This window comes from Mesocricetus auratus, unplaced genomic scaffold, assembly GCF_017639785.1.
Source record: "Mesocricetus auratus isolate SY011 unplaced genomic scaffold, BCM_Maur_2.0 Super-Scaffold_4256, whole genome shotgun sequence".
Classification (NCBI taxonomy): Eukaryota; Metazoa; Chordata; class Mammalia; order Rodentia; family Cricetidae; genus Mesocricetus; species Mesocricetus auratus.
The window spans coordinates 132,294,183-132,318,853 of record NW_024429182.1 but is presented as its reverse complement, the minus strand read 5'-3'; the positions used below and the strand labels follow the sequence as shown (position 1 = coordinate 132,318,853).

The window sequence follows — 24,671 nt, the reverse complement described above, 5'->3', positions numbered from 1 at the left end:
TGTTACCGGGTTACCTGGTAGGCATTCCTGAAGACATCTGGTATCCCATCCATGAAGATGACGTCCCATAGCAGGAGGCCACACAGGGTGCTGAAGGTGGACCCTTCCCCATGAATCCCTACAACGTCACACAAGGAAGAAAAAGACTAGCTTTATCTACTTGTTCAAGAACAGCATGATGACTAGGCATGGTGGTGCATGCCTTTAATCCCAACACTAGGGAGGCAGAGGCAGACACATCTGTGAGTTCAAGGCCAGTCTGGTCTACATGTGAGTTCCAGTACAGCCAAGGATACACAGAGAAACCCTGTCTCCAAAAACCAAACCAAACCAAAGCAAAAAGGCTATCATGATGATCTAATGTGAACTCGGCTTCAGGGAATTTACAATTGAATAATTAAAAATAATTGAAACAGGGTTGATTCTGAAGGACATGCTGTTTTCATGCTATCTCTAATTCATTCTTCACACTATATTCTTTGTATGTATAAGTTTTATTTAAGGGGAAAACTTCAAATGAACACTGAAAATTCACAACGCAGTGGTTCTCAGTACTGGTAGACAGCCTAAGGGGCAGGCTTGTTTTAACAAAGCAGGTTCCCTCCCTTTGCTGGAAGTTCTAAATGAGTGGTCAAACTAGGCTGGGTACAAAATTCACAAGTTGTCTCTGGCTCAGGCCCCTGTCAACCTACAAGACGTGTTTTCCCAACAGGACTGACAATAGGAGGCCAGGCATTCAGGGCAGCCTACAACCTCAGACTCCTGGTACCCTTTTCATCCACTCGGTCCACTCATTCAGTAAGCAGCGTTGGCCTGATGAGGTTAGCTCCGTATTCCTGATAGGCAAGGCTTCTACAGAAACTACCACTGCTGTGAACGATTGTGTCCTACGGTTACTGCAAGTCAGCAGCAGGGTCTGGAGAGCCACAAAAGTCGTGGCATAGACTCCAGACCTCTGTCCCTCGGAATCCTGACTCACCCAGCTCCTCTCTCCAAGCTGGGTGTCTGCACAGCTACACACCCCCTACCAAGGAAGGTAGGTGGCCATGTGGCTCTCTCTCCAGCTTCCTATCATGATCACACTGGCATCAAAGCTCACAGAGAGCACAGGAGAGAAAGCAGCCTGGGTCAGGTGCTCAGGAATCTAGCCTGCTGGCTTCCTGCTCACTGGGGGAGGGGGAGGGAGGAGGTGGTGGCCAGGGGCCATGCTCCTCTACCCTGAGCTCCAGAGCTGTGCTGAGCTTTCCTTCCCTCTGAGTTTTGGTTCCTGTTCCTCTGGCCCGTTTCCATGATGCAAAAGGACAAAGCAAACGCAGCTTGCTCGGCCTGGCAGAACCAAGTCTTCCAGCTACCAGGAGTATTCGCATCAGGATACCAGCCTCTGGCCCGCTGGGAAGAAAGCTGGGTCTAACTTCCAGGTTTCTGTCCCTGTGTGAATATTACCCGGTCATTGACACGGAGGAGGTCAGAGTTGTTCCTGACCTCTGCTATGCTCTGAATTCTCCCTAAGGTCATTTTTGGCATCATCCTCCTGCCTTAGTCAGAACCAGCTTCCCCTGGAGGGTTTGAAATTGTCTCCTCACAAACCCTCAAGAACGAAGCCCAGCAGCTCGTTGGCTCACTGTGGCCACATCGATTTTCTAGTGTATTAGAATATATATTTAAAACATCTTGTGTGGAAATATTTAATGTTCCAGAAAAAGAACTGCTGGCTGCTTTTCAGGCTCCTGGCTAAATTGGAAGCAACTACCCTTCCTTCAGCCACTAAATGGGAGAGTTTACATGTCTCCTGTGACATCATCTGAGGCCTGGAATTTCCATTCTGTTCTCTGATTTCTAGGGCTCTCAGGCTCGCTGTGCCTCCCTTCCAGTCTTCATGGTGTGGACATTTCTTCCCTAGAACATGACCCCTCCCTGTGAGCAGGAAAGATGTGAGGAGATTAATCTCGACACACAGCAGGGAGAAACCCTGTCCTGTAAAAATCCTGCCTTCACAGCCCAACTAACCAAGACCCCACACGACACCACCTAGCTCATGGTCCTGGAGTCGTTTCTCACTAGTAAGCCACAGCATGGGCACAGGAAGAGGTCTACCTGAACACAGGGACAGGACATGGGTGTCCCCAGGAGAGAGCCATGAGAGCCGCACAAGGACCATGAGTGAACATCCGGGATCTGCTGCAATCGGGGGAGAGGCGGAGCGGGCTGAGCGGGTTGGTGGGGCCAGCACGCTTCTCCACCGTCACACAGCACTGGGGTCAGCATCATCCACGACAAAGTATTTCACAAATACTTTGAAGAAACAGCCAGGAGTGGAGGCTCACGCCTTTCATCCTATCACTCAGGAGATAGAGGCAGGTGGATCTCTGTGTGTTTGAGGTCAGCCTGGTCTTCATCGTGAGTTTCCAGGCTAACCACGGACACACAGGCAGGCTCTGTCTCAAAAAAGAAAAAAAAAAAAAAAAAAAAAAGAAAAGAAAAGCAAGCCCTGGGGCTGTCCAGGCCAGCTGCTCGACCTGACACCAGGCAGGGAGCCTATGCTGCCTGGAATTCTTCCTCTGGGACCGACTAGTGTTTTCCTACTTATTAGATCTTACAAAGTGGTCTGGGGTGGACATTTGATTTTTCAATTAGAAGTCAAGTGTTCAAGCCTCTGCTTTTCTCTGGGCTGTAGCTAAAGCATCACTTACAGTGTACTCACTGAGCCCAACTGTTAAGGAAGACTAAAAGGGGGAGAGAAGCTGGTGTTGGCAAGTATACAAACTCAAGGAATTGCCAACTGACAGAAGAAATTAGCTGATTATTAAAAAAACAAAACTAAAAAACCTTTTCATTACTGTAATGCAACAGGACTATCACCCTGACAAGAGAAATGCCAGGGGAGCTGTAATTCTGGGTGACTGCAAATTCAGCTCTGTGCCCATGTGGATCCAACCATGACACAGGTGGTCTCCCTACCTGCTGCTCGGAGGCACCATGGTGTCCAATGGGCCCTGCAAGAGGAATTCTAAGATGGGAACTAACCACTCAACCACCTGACTGCCCATTGCAGAAGGCCCTGGAACACCCCAGTCAGGAACTTGGAGGAGGAACCAGTATGTTTTACACTCATACATGTGTTTTTCTCAGATGACCATTCTCAGCTCCCAAATACGGAACTTATCGGTCAAATGTACATGCCCTCCACTCACTCTGCTAGGCACACAAACACATTCACCAGGGCCAAGTGCCACCCTTCAAGGGGCAGACCTACCCTTTGGGACGGTATGTGTCACATGCTGAAGCACCCCAATACCCTAAGGGCAGCACAGCGGGACAGGTGGAAGGGCGGCCACAGGGCAGGTCACCTCCCTTTCCAGCAATGAGGCAGGAGGACAAGAGATTATGAGAGGAAACGAAGCAGCGGACTCAGGGGCCGTCGTGGTAGGTGTGCAGCTTCTGCCCTGACCAGTCACATGTACAAAATCTCTCAATTCTATGTTAGTCAACATGTTACTGTAGTTTCTCACTGGACACTCACATCCAATGAGCAGACTAGCAGGAGCATCCCTCCTTCCTATCCTGCAACAGCTGCCAAGACTGCCAGGCTCCCAGCTCTGAGGTTTGTGTTCTGGGAAGCTAGCAGAACTCCTGGCTGGCAGGCTATACACATTTCAGAAGCTGGGCCTCTGAATGAGACATACAGAATCCCTAACAGCCAGAGGCAATCCAGACCCTGGTCCCCTGGGTTCCTAGTTTAGAGATAGAAGCATCTGTCAGCACTCCTTCCACACGTGCGTACACACCTCACCAGGCAAGCACACTTCCCACACGTGCATACACACCTCACCAGTGCAAGCACACTTCCCACACGTGCGTACACACCTCACCAGGCAAGCACACTCCCCACACGTGCGTACACACCTCACCAGGCAAGCACACCAGCCACTCCCACCAGGAAAAGGGGACCCGGAGCATCTGGAGGGCTGGAGTGAGCACGGGCTTAGTGAGAAGCAGTACTGTGTGCCCCTTCCCTGACTTCACCTCCAATAGCGGTGCCACGGATTCACTCACAGGTCCCTCTGCCAAAGGTGGAGGCCACGGGAAGGGAACAAGAAAGAAGCTCCCAGTCTGACACAGATCTTCTCTCAGGTTTGGCTTGAAGCTCATTACAAAAGGAACTCCAAATCCTTGCCTTTCCCAGCAGCCTCTGAGAGCATCATTCAGGCACCTATGACCTCACTGTGTGCCTACTAACCTCCGACACACTGGCCCTGCGCTTCGAGGACAGCTTCGTTACCAGACAGTCTCTTCCAGGACAATCCCCTGTGTAGACCCCAGCATCTGGTGGCAAAGACCAGACCTTACTCCAACCACCCTACCACAGGGGACCATCCTCAGAGCAGGAAAGTAGCAACGATGTCCAAACAACAGAAACCCTAACAGACAACAGAATTCTTTTTCACACACGTCTGGCCAGCTATGGCTTCTACTGAGGTAAGAGAGGAGAACAGAGCAACCCACTACCAATGAACCATTCTACAACACTCTTCCTCCATTTGCTGCCTGACTGCCTGGCTGGGCTGCAGGAAACACTGCTCGGCTCACCCTGGTCAAAGCCACTCCGCCTGTAATAGTCCAGTGCCAGCTCCTCCACAGAGCAAAGGATGGTAGTGGGGTTGGTGGTGTCTCCAGCCTCGAGAACAAACACAGACTTGCCCATTCCATGCTGTGGGCACAGCCTGCCCGTGATGGTCACCTAGAACGGTAGCAAAAAGTGTTAATCAAAGTCAAGTGTGGTGGTGCACACCTTTAGCCCCAGCACCCAGGAGGCAGACGCAGGTGGGTTTCTGCGAATTTGAGGTGAGCCTGGTCCATACAGTGAGTTCCAGGCCAGCCAAGGCTACATAGTGAGACTGTCTCAAAACCAAAACCAAACACATCTTGATTAGCCTGTTTCAATGGAAGCCCCTGAAAACCTGCCTGCAACATCCTGGGGATAACCTGCCTGCTCCTGCAGAGCAGAATGCATGGTATGTGACCCATCCTGGCTCACTCGCAAGGATGTGACTGACTCAGCCTTTGACGAGCATCTAAGAAGCCCCCAGAGAAGCAGGCAAAAGCAGTAGGTGCTCAAGATCTTATTTAGCAGTTCTGAATAGGGTACCTCAGGGGTATCAGAGAGGAGAGCAGTATAATGAATGGATACAATGGTGACATCAATGTCCCAGATGAACATTAGGCCATCCTGAGTCTAAGAGGAAGCGCATACTAAAATAATTCCCAGGGGGCCTCCACTCAGAATAGTCTAAGTAAATATGCTTAAATTGTGGACACCCAAAGGAGAACTGGGGATGTGGCCTGAGATTAACCAAAAAGCAAGCAAAATTCACCCAAAGGACACCTACATGCTTAACATCTCCCACAGCGATTTCTGGCAGTTGGCTCAAGAGGTGCTTGTATTTTTTGCAGCTTGGAGACTCTCGCAGGCGCACAGCTCGCTGGTAGAGTGACAGTCGGTGTCCCGTCCGTACTTGCGGATCTGCTAGGCCTTCGCTGATGCACCTAATTGCCTAGCAATTGACAGGCCACATGTCAGGCTCCCAAAAGTCAGTCCTGACGGCAGCAGCTGTCAATTTAGTTTGACAAGAATCCTCACAACTAATGATGCCATTTTAGCACATGGACCAACAGGGCTTGGAGAAACACAAGCTATATCCTTAGGCCATTCTGATGGCTTTAACCACAGCCCTCACTGTAAAATGTGCAGCTGCACAGCATACCTGCTGTCACTCACGTGACCAGAATGGAGCCACCTGGCAGGAGTAAAGACATCCTAGGGAGACACTTGTACCCTTCCCTTCCTCTATCAGACTACTGAGACCGCAGGCCTCAAGAAACTGACTTTTCCCCATGTGTCTCGAGCTAGAAGAAAAAGCTGGGGCCAGCCAGAAGGGGCGTGTCTCCTGGAACAAGACTGCACACAGCTCTGACAACTTGTCAGGCCACCTTGCAGGAGAGACTGCAGCTAAGACCAGGAAGTCCCACCCTGGGCAGGGCCACACCCCGGGCAGGGCCACACCTGTGAGGCTCTTCAGCCTCCTGTGCTCTGTTTGTCTTCCTCTGGGCATATTTAGCTTTATTGTAATAAAGCAATGTGTACACTTTTAACCTTGGAAATTGAGCATCACCTTTGTCCACCCAGAGGGAAAAATGTAAAATAAACAAAATTATAGTGCAGGTGGGTGGGGTGGAGCTGGACAGATGGCTCAATAAGGCTACCGGCTGCTCTTCCAGGGGACCCTGTTTCAGCTGCCAGCATTTACATGGGGGAGTACAACCATCTGTAATTCCAGTTCCAGTGAGTCTGTTGCCTTCTTCCCGTGTTCAGCATTGCCCACATGTAGTGCACAGACATACATGCAGACAAAACACCCATGGATACAAAAAAAATCTTTAAAAAATTACAATATGGTAAGTCCAGTTCAAGTAAAATTACTCTGATGATCTCCCGCATCATTGGAGAGAATTTACTTTAAAGATGTTGCCTCGTGGGGCTGGAGAGTAGCTAAGAGCACTTGTTGCTCTTGCAGAGAACCCAGCACCCACATGATGGTTTGCAGCCAGGTTTAACTTCAGTTCAAGGAGATCCAATGATCTGCATGGGCACCAGGCTCTCACATGGTGCACATGTATACAATGCAGGAAAACACACATATAAATCTAAAAAAGAATTTTTAGTGTCATTTTAAACAATAACTTTCATTAAATATCATGTTGTCAAAATGCCCTCCTAAACCACCCAACACCCCAACCCTCCTTTGCTGACCTTCTATACATTTAAAAACATTTCCCTTTTTATTAAACAGGAGAAAATAGGCAGACACATGCTGGGAAATACTAACTGTCCTTACAGAGACAGTGTAGTCTCTGAGCCCAATATCCAGAGAAGCGGAGGGAGAGGCTAGAATTCTGTGTAGAGCTGCAAAGGGCCAAGCACCCTCCAGCCTCTGGCAAGGCAAAGGGAACAGATCTTCCCCACAGGCCACAGTGGATCCCACAGAGCTTTTGCTGAGATCAGAAATGATAAAGACAAATTTAGGACAGAAGTGTGGGGATTCTGTGTTTTACTTAAGTTATTTTTTTCCCTAAGTTGAGAGTCACAGTATTAAGAAAAGAAGCCCCTAAAACAGGGCAACTGAGCAGAGTCAGGGACAGCTTTTATTCTTAGTGACTAGAAAGATTAAAAAGAAAAAACCATAAGTGTTAGAGTCCATCAGCATAAATCATCTTCTCCAACCTCCTCTCCCTCCTATATCATCACCGCCCTTCATCTCTGGATCAGGAACCACTTGTACTGCAAGGGATGAGGCCAAACATCACCTCTGACGACCTCTCCAAGTCTCTGCACCTGCAGGGAACGGCCCGTGAAACCAGACCTCTGATCCTTCACGCTGCCTCTCTGCAGGCCGTACTCTGTACTTTGTGGGTGTTTTGTCTGATCCTCTCTAAGGGCCCACTTGATTTCAGTGGCCTCTGATGTCAGATCGCCACCCTCACTTGAAGTTCTCAGAGAGAACTTTATTCCTCATCCAAATAAACTCCCTTCTCGTCTGTCCAGATACTGCAGTGGCGCCATCCTCCCCGAACAGAGCAGATCCTCGTGGACCATTGACCAGGTTGTCACCTAAAGGCCTGGGATTTGGACTATCAAGTCTAACCTCTTCTGAAGGAATGGTAGGCAAAGTTTGTTCTCTTTCTGTTCTCCTGGAAACATGTCCTCAATGACTTATTCATTAAGTATATTTCATTTTGTACTTCAGTATGTTCAAATGCTTCTTGCTGTCCCTTTCCTGGGCTCTCCATGGCCCCATCGTGATGGGACTGAGCACTTTCTACTGACTGGCCACCAGAGCCAACAAGGTACTGCTGGGCTGTGGGACTGGGGTGAGTGGACAGCTGGGTAGGGCACTCTCTTGCCCAACCCCCTTGCTTGCTGCTCTCTGTTAAACCCAAACATCATGGACTCTCTCTCTCTCTCTCTCTCTCTCTCTCTCTCTCTCTCTCTCTCTCTCTCTCTCTCTCTCTCTCTCTCTCTCTCTCTCTCTCTCTCTCTCTGTGTGTGTGTCTGTCTGTCACAGGACCTCTGTATTTGTCCTTTCCCAAGGTGGCTACGCAGAGTACAGAAAGCAAAGAATGCTTTTTGCTATTACTTATCTGCAATTGGCCTGCGAGGACAAAGCCTAGCTTGTTAGTGCTGTCAGCACCCAGCCTGTGATCCTAATAATCCCATTAATGAGACCCCAGCAGCTACGTCCTCACAGAGACCATGACCTCAGAGATGCTCAAGTCACAGGCTAAAGGAAACTTTGGTGGTTCTCGGGATGTCTAGGGAAGCTATGAGAGTCACACACACACACACACACACACACACAAATATATATGTATACATTTAAATAAAAAATGGGCTGGAGAGATGGCTTAGAGGTTAAGAGCACTGATCACTCTTCTAGAGGTTCTGAGTTCAATTCCCAGCAACCACGTGGTGGCTCACAACCATCTATAATAAGATCTGGTGCCTGTTTCTCACACAAAGTTGTATATGCAGATAGAGTACTTATATACATAAAATAAATAAATAAATCTTTTAAAAATGTAAAGAAAAACTTATAAACAAACAAACAAAAAACCCGAGGAATAAACGAAAGCTCAGTCTTGAGGAACTAATTGGGTCTAAAGGGGAAGAGTGAACAGATACTGCAGCGCTTTTGGCTCTGGCAGAGATACCAGGCAGGCAAAAGAGGCCTGGCACGGGGAAGGATGACCACTGTGGGCCCATCTCTTCCCAGAGGCTGGCAATGGCTACCAGCGGCTTGTGTCCTGTAGACAGACATAACACACAGAAGACGGAAGGTACGGTGACCGGATAACAAGGGCTGCGTGTACAGCACTGAATTACTAGGAAAGGCTGAAAAGAACTTGCACTTAGCATTTATGAACACTAGGTTTAGCCACCTGTCTGTTCCTATGACTACAGGCAGCATTCTGAGAACTGGGAACAGGGGGTTGGGGAATTGGTAACATCTTTGGTGCTAGCTCCAATGAAAGGCAGAGGCAACAACCACCCTGCCCTGGTCTTTTGGCCTCAGCACCACACCCAGCTCCAGGACAGAAAACAGCGTCTGTTGGCCACTCATGGGCACCTGAGGTAACAAGGCACTGGTTTAGTAGAAAGTAGTAAATGCACTACATCATATTCTCACATTCCGTGGGCAATGTTTTCCACCCCTCTCTCCCCGATTCACTTAATGTAGCACTGGGAAAACAAACCGTTCTTAAGACACAGTCCTCTCCATTCAGTTCAAACACAGGGCTAAAAATGGAGACGGTCAGGGAGGGGACCCGCAGGCAGCCACACAAAGAGTCACTGTTACCTTCCTGGCTCAGAGGCGGTGGCCTCAAAGGCCCCACCCTGCCCAGCCACATCAGGGACAGAATCTGTCTATTTTAAGTCCCCAAGATCCTTGGGGTCTGCCAGAGAAGGTGGCCTTGGGGGGAGGGGCAAATGCCCTGCAGAAGCACAGACATAATAAGGAAGAGACCGTCTCCCGTCAGTCTTTTCGTTTATAGAAGCACTGAGTAACAAGTAAATAAAATCACCAATTCCAGGAGGCCACAGACCCTGGGGTCAATCTGAGAGAGAGAGAGAGAAAGGGAGAGGGGAAGAGGGGGATAGGGACACACACACACACACACACACACACACACACACACACACACACACACACACGGAGAGGGAGAGACACAGACAGAGACAGAGACAGAATCAATAGAACCTGCAAGAGCTGAGACACATCTGATCCTCCCTGTCCTTCATTCCACTTCATTTCTGCAGCCCACTGTCAATCCTCTCCCCCTTCCAGTCAGAGCAGATAGACATCTTTTGCGAATGCTAGTGTTAGAATCATCCCTGCTAATTTTGGGGTGGGGGATGGGATTGAAAGAACCCAATCAAAGAAAATTAACGAAAGGAAAAATATCTTCTAACTATATTTAGAATTACTTTTCATTTATTAAGTTTTTATTGCATGGTCACATTTGTTGCATTTGTAGTTTCTAATGTTTTGATAAAACTAAATATTTAAAAATTTTTGTTTTATCTAGAGAACTTTTCCATGTATTATATAGAAATACATCAATATTGATAAAAATCATACTTTTTACCATTTTCGCAGAGCCATAGACTAATGAAAGAGGAAAAGGAAAGGGGGAAGTAATGCAATTATATTTTAATTATAATAAAAATAAATGGTGCGTGCCTTTAATATAGGCACTTGGGAAGCAGATGCAGGTGGATGTCTGTGTGCTCCAAGCCAGCCTAGTCTATTTGGGGAGTTCCCGGACAGCCAGAGCTACACAGTGGGACTCTGCCTGCACCAGGAAATAAATAAGTTAACTAAAGAAAAGTGCTTTCCTGTGGTAGCTCAGTGGCAGGGTGCTTATTTAAATACTCTTGAGGCCCTCAGTTCCTTCCCCAATGCCATTAAAAAATCACTTTCAAGTCAAACAGCCTCGGTATGCAGCTGCTTACCGCTTCCAGACGCTTCAGGTGCTGGTGTAAGTTAAGAGCTAGGCGATCCCACCAGCGGCCTCTGCTGTCGGGACAGTAGATTTTCTGAGACAGGAGGCTTTCAAGTTCCTCCACAGCTTCCTAAGGCAGCAAAAAAACCAAAAAAAACAAAAAACAAAAAACAAAAAACAAAAAACAGTTGTTAAATGCTAGAAGCATCGGTACTAATTATAGTCAGAAGTCAGCAGGGCTGGTACAGTCCCTTTGCAATGAAGGCCAAGGACCAGGGCTGACAGGCCAGAGTTTGAGATGTCCTCCTGCATGATCACTTAGCTGGCCCAGCATATGTACTTGACCCCAGGTCCCTGCCTGGTGGTGCTGATCCCTTGGAGGTCTGGGAGCAGCCATAAGTCTTCACCAAGTCCCCTTTGGCTGCTCAAGGCTACCAAGGACACTGAAAGCCAAGCATTGGCTGGTGCTGGCAAATGCTGACACTCTGGGAAGCCAGCAGGCCCTGGACCTACTGAGATTAGACGCATACTGTCAGGCAAGCAGACAGAAGATTAAGGGCACACAGGAAGGGCGAGAAGTCTATAGTCAGAATTTTTGTTGGGGGGTGGGGTGCCAACCAACTCCCAAATAAGAACATGGAGACTTACTATTAATTATGAGTGCTCGGCCTTAGCTTAGGCTTGTCCTGCTAGCTCTTTTAACTTAATTGAACTATTTATGCCTGTTTCTATTCATCTACATTTTGCCTTGGGCTTTTTACCTTTCTTTCATTTTGATGTTCTACTTTCCTACTTCCTCCCTGTCTAGATAGCTGGCTGGTCCCTGGCATCTGTCATCTCCTTTTCTTTCTTCTTTCAAGCCTAAATTTCTCCTGCTACTTCTCTCCCTGCTCAGCAGCTCTGCCTATACCTCCACCCTCCCTATTGGCCATCCAGCTTTTTATTAGACCATTCAGGTGCCTTAGGCAGGCAAGATAAGACAGCAACACATCTTTATAACTAAAAAAAATGCAACATATCTTTGCATAGTTAATAAATGCAACACATCTCTGCATAATTAAACAAATGCAACACATCTTTGCATAGTTAAATACTCCGTGACAGAGGCCCTTCCCTCTGGGCTCTGGCTGTGAGTCAGAGACTCCAACAGAACTGATAAAGCAAGGATTGCCCACAGAGACCACATCTGGGCCCCAGAGGATGTAAAAAACAATCCATGCAACTATCCTCCTTCACCCTGAATCCCAACAACTCACTGAACAAAACCACCTTACAGTTTCAAAAGGGATTGGTTTAAGGTAAGTGAACCAGCTCTTATCATTTTACTTAATTTTCAGCGGTTCATTTTCTCTTCATAAAATATCATTTGTCAATATAGAAATGACACAATATGATCATGTGATTTTTGTTTCTCATTTTGTTTAAATGGTGGATTACACTGATGGATTTTCATACGTTGAACCATGCCTGCATCCCTGGAATGAAGACTACTTGATCATGGTGGATGAGTTTTCTGATGTGTTCTTGGATCCGATTTGCCAGTATTTTATTGAGTATTTTTGCACCAATGTTCATGAGGGACATTGGTCTGAAGTTCTTCTTCTTAGTTGTGTCTTTGTGTGGCTTGGTTATCAATGTTATTGAAGCCTCATAAAAAGAGTTTGGCAAAGACCCTTCTACTTATATTGCATGGAATACTTTGAGGAGAATTGGTATAGCCTGTTCTTTGAATTTCTGGTAGAATTCTGCACTGAAGCTATCTGGGACTGGGCTTTTTTTGGTTGGGAGACTTTTGATGACTGCTTCTATTTCCTTAGGTGTTGTAGGACTATTTAAATTGCTTATATGTTCTTTATTTAATTTTGGTAAATGATATTTATCCAGAAAATTGTCCATTTCCTTTAAATTTTCAAATTTTGTGGAGTACAGCTTTTCAAAATATGACCTGATGATTCTCTGGATGTCCTCACTGTCCATTGTTATGTCTCCCTTTTCATTTCTGATTTTGTTAATTTGCATGTTCACACTCTGCCTTTTGGTAAATTTGGATAAAGGTTTGTCTATCTTGTTGATTTTCTCCAAGAACCAACTCTTTGTTATATTGATTCTTTGTATCGTTTTCCTAGTTTCTACTTTATTGATTTCAGCCCTCAATTTAATTATTTCTTGCCATCTGCTCCTCTGGGGTGAGTTTGCTTCCTTTTGTTCTAGTGCTTTCAGTTGTGCTGTTAATTCTCTAGTGTGACTATTATCCAGTTTCTTCATGTGGGCACCTAGTGCTATGAACTTTCCTCTCAGCACTGCTTTCAAAGTGTCCCATAAGTTTGGGTACGTTGTGTCTTCATTCTCTTGAGTTCTAGGAAGTCCTTAATTTCTTTTTTTACTTCTCCTTTGACCCAGGAGTGGTGCAATTGTGTATTGTTCAATTTCCATGAGTTTGCAGGGTTTCTGTGATTTGTGTTATTGTTGAATTCCAACTTCAAGGTATGATGGTCTGATAAGATACATGGAGTTATTCCAATTTTTTTGTACCTGTTGAGGTTTGCTATGTTGCCAAGTAGGTGGTCGATTTTTGAGATGGTTCTGCAGGGAGCTGAGAAGAAGGTATATTCTTTTGTGTTTGGATGGAGTGTTCTATAGATGTCTGTTAAACCCAATTGGGTCATAACATCTATTAGGTCCTTCATATCCTTGTTAAGTTTCTGTCTTGGGTCCTGTCTAGTGGTGACAGTGGGGTGTTGAAGTCTCGCCAACACCCCTTCATAATGAAGGTCTTGGAGAGATCCAGGATAACAGGAACATACTTAAACATCATAAAAGCTATATACAGCAAACCAACAGCCAACATCAAACTGAATGGAGAGAAACTCAAGGCAATTCCTCTAAGATCAGGAACAAGGCAAGGCTGTCCCCTCTCCCATACCTCTTCAATATTGTACTGGAAGTTCTAGCTAGGGCAATAAGACAACAAAAGGAGATCAAGGGGATACAAATGGAAAGGAAGAAGTCAAACTTTCACTATTTGCAGATGATATGATAGTTTACATAAGTGACCCAAAAAACTCTACCAGGGAACTCCTACAGCTGATAAATACTTTCAGCAAAGTGGCAGGATACAAGATTAACTCAAGAAAATCAGTAGCTCTACTATATACAGATGATAAAAGGGCTGAGAAAGAAATCAGAGAAACATCACCCTTAAAATTGCCACAAACGACATAAAATACCTAGAGATAATGCTAACCAAACAAGTGAAAGACCTGTATTGCAAGAATTTTGAGTCTTTAAGGAAAGAAATTAAAGAAGACCCCAGAAAATGGAAAGATCTCCCATGCTCTTGGATAGGTAGGATCAATGTAGTAAAAATGGCAATCCTACAAAAAGCAATCTACAGACTCAATGCAATCCCTATCAAAATCCCAGCACAATTCTTCACAGACCTTGGAAGAACAATTCTCAACTTTATATGGAAAAACAAAAAACCCAGAATAGACATGACAACCCTGTTCAACAAAGCAATGTCAGGAGACATCACCATCCCTGGCTTCAAGCTCTATTGTAGAGCTGTAGTCCTGAAAGCAGCTTGGTATTGGCACAAAAACAGGTAGACCAATGAAATCAAATTGAAAGTCCTGAGATTAATCCACAAACCTATGAACACCTGGGTTTGACAAAGAAGCTAAAATTATATAATGGAAAAAAGATATCATCTTCAACAAATGGTGCTGGCATAACTGGATATTGGCATGTAGAAGACCGCAGATAGATACATGTCTATCGCCATGCACAAAAACTTAAGTCTAAATGGATCAAAGACCTCAACATAAATCCAGCCACACTTAACCTCTTAGAAGAGAAAGTGGGAGGTATCCTTGAACAAACTGGTACAGGAGACAGCTTCCTGAACATAACAAGAGTAGCACAAACACTGAGATCGACAATTAATAAATGGGACCTCCTGAAACTGAGAAGCTTCTGTAAGGCAAAGGACACAGTCAGCAAGACAAAAAGACACCCCACAGATTGGGAAAAGATATTCACTAACCCCACATCTGACAGAGGGCTGATCTCCAAAATTTACAAAGAACTCAATAAGCAAGTCTCCAAAACACCAAAGGATCCAATTAAAAAGTAGGGGACTGAACTAAATAGAGAATTCTCAATAGAGGAGTCTAAAATGGCTGAGAGACACTTGAGAAAGTGCTCAACATCATTAGCCATTAGGGAAATGCAAATCAAAGCAACTCTGAAATATCATTTTACTCCTGTCAGAATGGCTAAAATAAAAAACACCAATGACACTTTATGCTGGAGAGGATGTGGAGAAAGTGAAACACTCATCCACTGCTGGTGGGAGTTCAAACTTGTACAGCCCCTTTGGAAATCAGTATGGAGATTCCTCAGGAAAATGGGAATCAGTCTACCACATGACCCAGCAATTCCACTCTTAGGCATATACCCAAAAGATGCCCATTCATACACGGATGTCTGTTCCACTTTGTTCATTGCAGCATTATATGTAATAGCTAGATCCTGGAAGCAACCTAGATGCCCCACAACTGAAGAGTGGATAGAGAAAATGTGGTACATTTACACAATGGAGTACTACTCAACGGAAAAAAAACAATGGAATCTTGAAATTTGCAGGCAAATGGATGACACTAGAGGAAACCATCCTGAGTGAAGTAACCCAGACACAAAAAGACAAACATGGTAAGTACTCACTCGTATATGGATTTTATACATGGATCAGGGGAGTCTCAGCCTACAACACCAGTGCCAGTGAGTCTGGGAAACAGGGAGGTTCCCAAGAGAGATGCATGATACCCCAGAGAAGCGGAATGAGGCAAGATCTCCTGAGCAGATTGGGACATCGGGGGAAGGAGCCAGGAAAAAGAGAGGGGGATAAGAGGAGGGGAGAAGAACAGGAAGGTTGAGTCGAGGTAAGAATATAGAGCAGGATGAGAGATACCATAGTAGATTGAGTCATTATAGGCTTGAGGAGAGAGCTGACACTAGTGAGATCTCCAGAGATCTACAAGGATGACACCAACTGGCAAACTAAGCAATGTGGAGAGACTCCATTAAATGCCCCTCCTTGATAGTAAGATATATATGCCATCCTAGAACCTTCATCCAGGGACTGATGGAAGCAGAGACAGATATCCACAGCTAAACACTGAACTGAACTCCTGGAACCTAGTGACAAAGATGGAGGAGTGATGAGCAAAGGGATCAAGACCATGATGGTGAAACCCACAAAGACAGCTGACCAGATAAGGGGGAGCTCTTGAATCCCATACTGATGCCTGAGAGGCCAACAGGGGACTGATCCAGACTCCATGAATGTAGTGCCAGGGAGTAGGCCACAGAAATCACTGGGGCCTTGGGTAGTAGATCAGTGTTTACCATGGTGTATGAATGATCTTTGGGAGCCCATTCCAAATAAAGGGATGCTCTCTCAGCCTGGACACATGGGTAAGGGCCTAGGTCTTGCCCTGGATGAAATGACAGACTTTAGAGATCCCCCAAGGAGGGTCTCATCCTCCCTGGGGAATGATGTGGGGATTGGGTGGGGAGCTGGGGGGCTGGGGGGCTGGTGGAGGGTCAAGGGAGGAGGGGTGGGAGAGGGAGCTGGGATTGACATGTGAAGCATTCATGTTTCTAATTTAAATAAAAACATCACACAAAAAAAGAAATGACACAATAAAAGGGAACTCTGGCACTTTCTTAATCCTAATCTAAGGATGTAACCAAATTGTTAATTTGTGACTATAAACTATCTCCAGACAGATGATAAGGAGGTGTGAGCTTCTTTCTGGGGATGAGGAGGGGTGGGGGATGGGGGTGAGATTTTCACCCACAAGATCGAGGGTAACTATAGAGCCTCACACCACACTCGGTGACCCAGGTAAGGCTGATTGGGCTTCTCCCTGGTGCTGATCATGACCAAGCCTTCCCACTAAGTCACAAGCAAACAAAAGGGCTGCTGGCACCAGCTGTCTTCTCTCTACCCATCCAGGACAGCAGGGTGCCTATAGTAAATAACCTTTCATCAGGGAAACCCTGACAGCCCAAGAGGTTTCCCCTCCCATGTGTATCACAGGCCCATCAGTGAAGGTGGAGGAGGGTGCTCAGACCTCGTACATTCGAAGTCTCTCCAGTACTTCTACAGCCCGAGAGAAGATCCTTGTGTAAATCCAGCCAACAGTAAAGCAGCGCAGAAAGAGCGGCAAGGCCTCGTGGTATCTGAAACGACAATGAATGCCCAAGGCTTAATGCCTGGCTTATTAAGAGAGTTATAAGATGTGACAGAATATTGAACTTCAATCTTTTTCCTTTTTTTGAGACAGGGTTTCTCTGTGTAGCTCTGTAGACCAGGCTGGCCTTGAACTCATAGAGATCCGCCTGCCTCTGCCTCCCAAGTGCTGGGATTCAAGGCGCATGCCACCAGCCCCCGGCTGAACTCCAGTCTTTAAAACAATATATTCCAATAGTTTGAGTTACACGTACAACTTTCTGCACCACAACCTTATATCATCATAGCCACGCCCCTGCCCCGGGACACTCAGTGGGGTGAGATGAGAACACCTAGACAGTTTTAAACTGAGGTCAGCATTTAAACCTACCCCACAAACCCAGACAAGCCTTCAGACTTCCTAAGATCGGCAACAAAGGGTGGGTGCAACCTTCTTTAAACTTCATTTAAAAATACATTCTACTATTTACCTTTCTGTATATACTGCCACAGCTATTTAAAATCAAGTTCATTTTGTAACTGACATATAAACATACAAAAACTATGTAATTGATGGAGTGTCACATGATATTCTAATACATGCCAACTCTGTAACCAAGTTGAACCATCTACCTCTTTAAACATTACTCTTCCAATTGTGTTTTCATTTTGGGCAGTGTCTCAGCTAAGTTTACTGCTGCTGAGATGAAGCGTCATGACGGAAAGCAACGTGGGGATGACAGGGTTTATTTGGTTTATGTTCTACAGCACTGTTCATCACTGAAGGAAGTCAGGACAGGAACTCAAACAGGGCAGGAACCTGGAAGCAGAAGCTGATGCAGAGGCCATGGAGAGGAGCTGCTTACTGGCTTGCTCGGCCTGCTTTCTTACAGAAGCCAAGACCACCAGCCCAGGGAGTGCACCACCCACAATGGGCGGGACCCTACCCCATCAATCACTAATTAAGAAAATGCCCTACAAGCTTGCCTACTGCCTGATCCTCTAAGATGACTCTAGCTCCTGTCAAGTTAACACCAATCTAGCCAGCACACAGAGGTGTGTATATCTGTGTTCAAATGTGTGCAGAAACCTGTCCACAAGGAGGTCAGAAGTGGACACTGGGTGTTTTCTTCAATCCTTCTCCACTTTTTTTGTTTTGTTTTGGTCTTAATATTTCTAGTTTACTATTTCATATATATAATCTACCTTCCTCTACCCCGCCCTACCCCATTACATTCTTCTACTCTCTGGCTTCCTAAGCACTGATCTCAAGCCATGGGTTCCACCCCCAACACTGGAAAACAAAATGAAGAAAACACCCAGCACTCACCTCAGGGAAGGGTGACTCTTCAGTTGGTCCCAGTCCCTTTTTGCACTCTGAAAGAGTTCCTTAGCTTCTTCCCAGTTCCCACTGGCCATCGCAGCTGAAATGTCACTCAGCAAGTGTGCTGCTGCTGCATATCTAGGGAAAATGCCATGAGGGCCTTAAGTCAAGGAGTCCTTCCATGACAACTCCTACATCCTGGCCACTGGCTTATGCTTATGAGAGTGTGAGGGAAGTATAGGACATGGTGGTGCCTGCCTTCAATCCCAGCACTGGGAAGCAGAAACAGAAACAGAGGGTGGGTGGATCTTGAAGTTCCAGGTCTACAAAGTGAGCTCCAGGCTACCTAAGTCTACCTGATGAGTTCCTGCTTCCAAAATGAAAAACAAAACAAAACCACAAAAAAAGTGAGGTATATTAAGGTTGGATCCGAGAGACAATATAGCTCTCCCCCACTACTCAGAATGGCTGTGACTGATTCAAGCTGCCCTACTAGGAAGACAGAAGCATCTACACTGTAAGATCACAAAGCTGGCCCCGTTATATAAACAGCATGATCAGATCTGTACTCCGGGCTTCTGCCAGTCCACCAGAGGCACCAGGTAAATCTGTAACTGGCTTCAGAATTGTGGCAAGATGTCAGTTTGACACAGTAAGTAATGTAGTCAGAGGTACCACTGGGACAATGTCCAAACCAAAAGAATTACAGGGTATTTCCAAAGTAATTGGGAACACTTGGGGGAGACAGCAATGATGAAACTTTATGAACTATTTAGTGGAAGAAATATGACTTTTCATTACTTCCTTAGATTTGAAAATCAATGACATGTGACTAACAGACTCTGAAATACTATGAGAGCATAGTCATTGTATTTTGGGGAAGAGAAGCATGCAATAGAGTTAACATTAACAAGAAACATCTTGCCTCCAGTGGTCAAGTTTGCTCACAAACCCAAAGTCCTCAACCTGTGGTCACGACCATCAGAAACACATTTATGTTTTATAATTTGTACTTTCTAATCATTTTAGAAACTGAGATACCACTCAGTAACAATATGACTTATGAAGTAGCAATGAAAATAAATGTATGGTTGGGGGTTCCTAAGACCATTGGAAATATGTTTTCTGATGGTCATGACCCACAGGTTGGGAACTGCTGCCATAGACAATTATGATACGCTTCTGGACAATGCAAGGTCAATAAGGAAACAGAGAGACATGGTCAGGGGCTGTAGGTCATCAATAAAGCACTCTTCTGCCATATAGGAAGCCCTAGGTCCAATCCCCAGCACTGCATAAACCAGTTGATTCAGAACTTCAGGGTCATCCTCAGGTTCACAGCAAGCACAGGGGCAGCCTAGGCTACACAAGACCCTTCTCAAAAGAAAAAGGAAAACATCTGGAGGTTAGGGCAGGCAGGTGGTACACTGTCTTCCCTCCCTCTTCCCATCCCCAGCCTCTTCCATGCACCCACTGTTTGTCCTGTCATTTCCCCATCCCCAGACTTGTCTCTCTTGCTGCTCACTCTCCTACGTCTCCAACATCAGCACAGAGACATGGAGGAACTCCTCCTGCCCACTGTTGCTCCTCTGTGGCTCCGATTCTTTGGAAGAACCTGCTGCTCCTTCCGGCCACCCGCTAGCCTCATGGGCACAGACAGGCTGCTGCTATCATCTTCTGATGGCTGACTACCTGTTTCACCTCTGAGACTCCTATCACAATGACCCAATGACTTCACCACCAATGAGGATGAGGAAGAGCATTTTACGTATTCATTCTTCACCTCCCTTCACACACCAACACGCCTGTGGCCACTCATAGCCATCTCTCACCAGGGAACTATGTTGTCTTCAAAGTTTTGACCTCAGGTATTTCATCCACTGGCTGCCAGCCAAAGCATCCCAGCTAATTTAATTTAATACAAGCAATTAACCCTGCAGCTCACAGCAACCCGGCTGCCCATGGCCACTATGACATGTTGGCCGCAAGCACTCTTGGTCCTCATGACCTGCATGTTAATCTGGAACCAATCAGTCCAGCTCTCTTGGCATGCCCTGTTCAGTGGGTCACACAATATTGGTGTGCACACTAGCTCTCTCCTCTTTGTCTGTACCCAAGACCCTGACTTCTGCAGAAGGAAATCATAGGATGGGGGCTAACTGGTCCTACTTGACTCAAGATCACAGTTTTGAGTGAATACGAGGTCTGATTTCTGCAGAAGGAAATCATAGGATGGGGGCTAACTGGTCCTACTTGACTCAAGATCACAGTTTTGAGTGAATACGAGGTCCTATCTTTGCTCCCTAGAGGCCAGTCTGACAACACTGCAGCAAAGCAGCGAAACTGCCTTGCCCTCGCATCCCCCTGCAGCATGTCAAGGGCGACACAGGAGAGCATCTACTGAGTGGCTGGTGGTACCCCACATCCTGCCCCCTGGCCTTGACAGCTGTCCCATGTTCCTCTCCTAATCATCTCATGACGACACTATCACCCCAGGTAGAACGCCAGAGGCAGTCAGCAGCCAGCCCCGTCCACTCCTATCTGCTCCCTTACATCCCAACAATGGTCAAGTCATTTCTGCTTCCAAACTGTTTTTTGATATGCTCAACTGTCCACTGCCACCACCCAGTCCGTATGTTACCACCATCCTTCAGCCCTACTACCATCAAAGTCAAACTAGCATTCTTCCACTCTTTGCTCCCCTCCGACTTCTGCTCCATAAGGCTGCTCTGGTGAAAAACATGGAATACACCCTTTCAGCAGCTTCTCAGTACTGGGAAGACCCAGGCTGATCCCCATCTCAGCGAGGTCAAGCATCCTCTGGTTCCTGCATCTGTCCTTACACTGCTGCTCCCCAGAGCCAGACGCCTTCTATGTCTCCAACACAGCCAACTCTTCCATGCCCTAGCCTGCCTTCTTTCTGAATGCATTAACACCCTGGTCCTGGCATGGCTGCCTTCCCATTCTCGTGGCTTGTTTCTGATGTCAACTCTCCAGGGCCAATCTCTGACACTGCTTATAAAGTAGAACTTCTACAGCCTACCTCTCAATGATCAAATCGTTTTTTAAATAGTTTATTACTTTCATTTTATGTGTATGTGTGTTTTGCCTACATGTATGCAAATGCACTATATGTCTACTTGGTGCCCACAGAAGCCAGGGGAGGGTGACAGATCAGATCTCCTGGAGCTGGGGTGAAAGATGGTTGTGAGCAGTGGATGCTAGGAACCGAGCTAAGTCCTCTCCAGCTCTGTCACATCATTTTTACACACTGTATTTTCCTGTTTATTATCACCCCTGTGAATGGTACCCATGAAGGCAGCAACCTTGCCCCCTTTGCTGCCTTAACTCCTGAGACTCATTACCTAGCACACTCAGCACAGCTTCACTGAATGACTGAGTACCACTTATCTCAAGTGCAGAAGTGGGCAAAGGGCTGTCAGGTCAGCCGTCATGTCACAGGGCTTGTATAGCATGGCGCTTTCGGAGGTCAACTAAACCCAATTCCATTCACAACCAGAAGAATTTTAATTACTTCATTATAGCATAGGTACTTTCCAGAAAAAAACATGAGTCCCCTCTCTTATGAACTTGCCACCTGTGGTTTTGTCAACCACAAAACTAAAAGGTAATTTGTTTACTGTCAGGGTAGTGATGACATTTATAGCAATAACCAGCATATATGAGGCACTAAACAAAGGCCAGATTCTAAGTACTTCCCATGTGCTCACACACATCTATAAGACTAAACCATCTCTCTCTTGTCACAGATGAGGCAACTGTGACACAGTAACTTCTTCATCCTGAGTACAGTGAGGCTGGAACGTGGCTTCAGGGTATGCAGGCTCCCAAAAGACAAAGGTGTAAAGCCATGAAGAATAAAACCCACAAAAGACAGGAGACACCTGCAAACAGGGAAGTCCTTAGGACAGAAGATCTGGCTCGAGGCTCACTCCAAATGAACCCAAGCAAGACACCAGAAGCAAAACACACTAATACTGGCTTCCATCAACACTGATTTGATTCAGCGTTCCAATGACTTCACCTAGAACACAAGTGTTCTGAACAATACTTAACTCTAAAGCAAAGGTCTGAATCGGTACTGATTAAATTTGAGTTATAACTCTTAGATCAATAACCAAAAGTGATGAAACTCATTTTTCCTCAGGTAGGTCAAGAGCTTAGGGCAAGAGGACTGTGATTACCAGGCCAAGCTAGGCTACTAGGCAACAAAAATCCTACCTAAAAACAAACAAAAAGGCAATAAAATAAAATAAGGTTTTTTTTTCTTTACAAATTTTTCAATCAAAGCCCATTGATGCTCACGCCAGCATTCAGAAAATCCATGATGTATTTACTGTGTAAACCCTCCAAGTTCTAACTCACCACATACGTGATCCTCACACACAGACACAGGCTCTCTTTGGTCTGCTCTGAATGCTGTGACTGGGAAAACACATTCTGCCTCATTCATCCCAACACATCCACAAGGCAGGGTGGCCAAAATGCCTGTGTCACAAGTGTTTCCTGCCACAGCCACTCAGGAACAGAGCCCAGTGAAAACTTTTGAGCTATAACTAGAGACTCATTGACTTGGCAGCCTTACTCTAAGTGTGTGTCTGCATTTTTCCTGTAGATGCAGAGGACACACAAGGAAGCAAAGGATGCTAAAACCCGGAAATTTAAAACTGCTGTGGCATGCATGCCATGTTTCTACATTGGCTGGTGAGAAAAAAAATAGTAAAACCTCTGATTAAATTTTAAAAACACACACAGATATCATAATGACTTAGTGTTGTCTCCCCACCTGATGAGGTCCTCTCTGTCCCTGAAGATCTGGGTCTTCCGACTGACAGTGTATTGAGGAAATTCCATTCGGCCCAGATTGACCAATAGCACAGTAGAAAGCTGACCTTGACCCCCACAAGCAGCTTCTTCATCTTCCATGGAGTCCGTCAATGAAAACAGCATCAAGATGCGGGAAAACACAGCCCTAGGGCCTTTACAGACCCGCAGTGACCGTCCAGCCAAGTCTTTAGCTCTAAAATACAACAATACAGAATCACCTGTCTGGCTTTTAAGCATTTGGGCATAGATTTTACATACTATTCTCAGCTAAAATAAAGAGAACTGGTAGTCATTGTTCTAAATATGCAGCAAATTTGTCACCCTCTGCTGTGTGACAATTGAGTGTTACTTAGCCTTTCTGGAGCTCAGAGTCTTGCTTAGGACATGGAGGAAAACGGTTGAATTTTTATCTCCAAATTGTTTTGTGTGGTTTTTATTCAATAATGGTGCTTTCTGCCTCAGCACAGAATATGCAGGATGTACCATGGTGCCACATTCAAAACACCAGGGAAGCTCTCTCTCTCTCTCTCTCTCTCTCTCTCTCTCTCTCTGTATGTGTGTCTCTGTCTCTCTGTCTCTCTGTCTCTCTCTCTCTTCTGAGACAGAGTTTCTCTGTGTAGCCCTGGCTGTTCTAGAACTTGCTCTGTCAACCAGGCTGGCCTCAAACTCATAGAGATTCACCTGCTTCTACCTCTGAGTGGTGGGATTAAAGGTGAGCACCTCTAGCACCTGGCTCTATCCATCATTGATCCGAAGGTTGCTTGAAGACTGGGAACCCCAGGCACTGGTCCTCAGCACCACGGACAGCAGCAGACCCCTTTCTTTGGTGCGCTCGCTCATCTTCTCACTGCTTTCTATTTCTCTAAGACCAAACTCTGGTCAGAGAAATCTAAGACCTCAACCTGCCCAAGCAATCTCTACAATAGGCCTGCTTTCAAAAGTGATGACATGTATTTCTGTATTTGTGTGTGTGTATGCACATATGTGTGTGGGCACACACATGCCACATATGTGTAGAGGTCAGAGAACAATTATCAAAGTCATCTCTCTTCTACCATGTGGGTCCTAGGAATCAAGGTTAGGTTCTTGGAGGCAAGCGCTTTTACCTGCTGAATCATTTCACCAGCCCCTATAATAAGCTTTTGAAAAATTAAAGATAAATTGCTCCCAAAAAGAGAAGGGTAGGGAAGGATGGAAGGGACAGAGGGAGGGAGGGATAGACGGGATGGATGGATGGAGGGAGGGAGGAAGGAAAAGGGAGGAAGGGAAGGAAGGAAGGAAGGAAGGAAGGAAGGAAGGAAGGAAGGAAGGAAGGATGAGGTACTTAAACCATTACTAACAGAAGCTCTTGGCAGCCAGTAGCTGAGATGAGGTGGTGCAGGCACATTCAAGGTGTGGTGCTATTCCAGTTTACAAAGCCACACTGCCATTCCAGAACATCTGGAAGCATCTGCAAGGTGAGTTTGGAGGTCTGAACTAAATCTAGGGTCATAGCAACGGGTTTCCTTGGCCTTGATACTATTAGCATTTAGGCTGTGTAACTCCTTGTTTGGGGGTTGGGGGCTCTCCTGTGCATTCTATAACAAGATGTTCAACACATCCATCTTCACTCACAAGATGCCATTAACCCCTCCCTCAGTGGTGACCACCAGAAACTTTCTCTAGATGGTGCCAGATGCTCCTGAAGGGCAAAGTCACCCC

The 24,671-nt window shown here is 46.0% G+C and overlaps 1 protein-coding gene across 1 annotated transcript in view; it reads right to left on the bottom strand.

The window, feature by feature from the left end:
- Fan1 (FANCD2 and FANCI associated nuclease 1) overlaps positions 1–24,671 on the bottom strand; it is a 37,479-nt gene that overhangs the window by 5,182 nt on the left and 7,626 nt on the right. The window contains exons 5-11 of the mRNA XM_005084406.4: positions 22,930–23,163; positions 18,129–18,260; positions 16,701–16,809; positions 10,571–10,690; positions 5,388–5,552; positions 4,588–4,738; positions 15–118 (exon numbers count right to left, since the gene is read on the bottom strand). Coding sequence (XP_005084463.1) covers positions 15–118; positions 4,588–4,738; positions 5,388–5,552; positions 10,571–10,690; positions 16,701–16,809; positions 18,129–18,260; positions 22,930–23,163 — 1,015 coding nt within the window. The remainder of the gene's footprint in view (positions 1–14; positions 119–4,587; positions 4,739–5,387; positions 5,553–10,570; positions 10,691–16,700; positions 16,810–18,128; positions 18,261–22,929; positions 23,164–24,671) is intronic.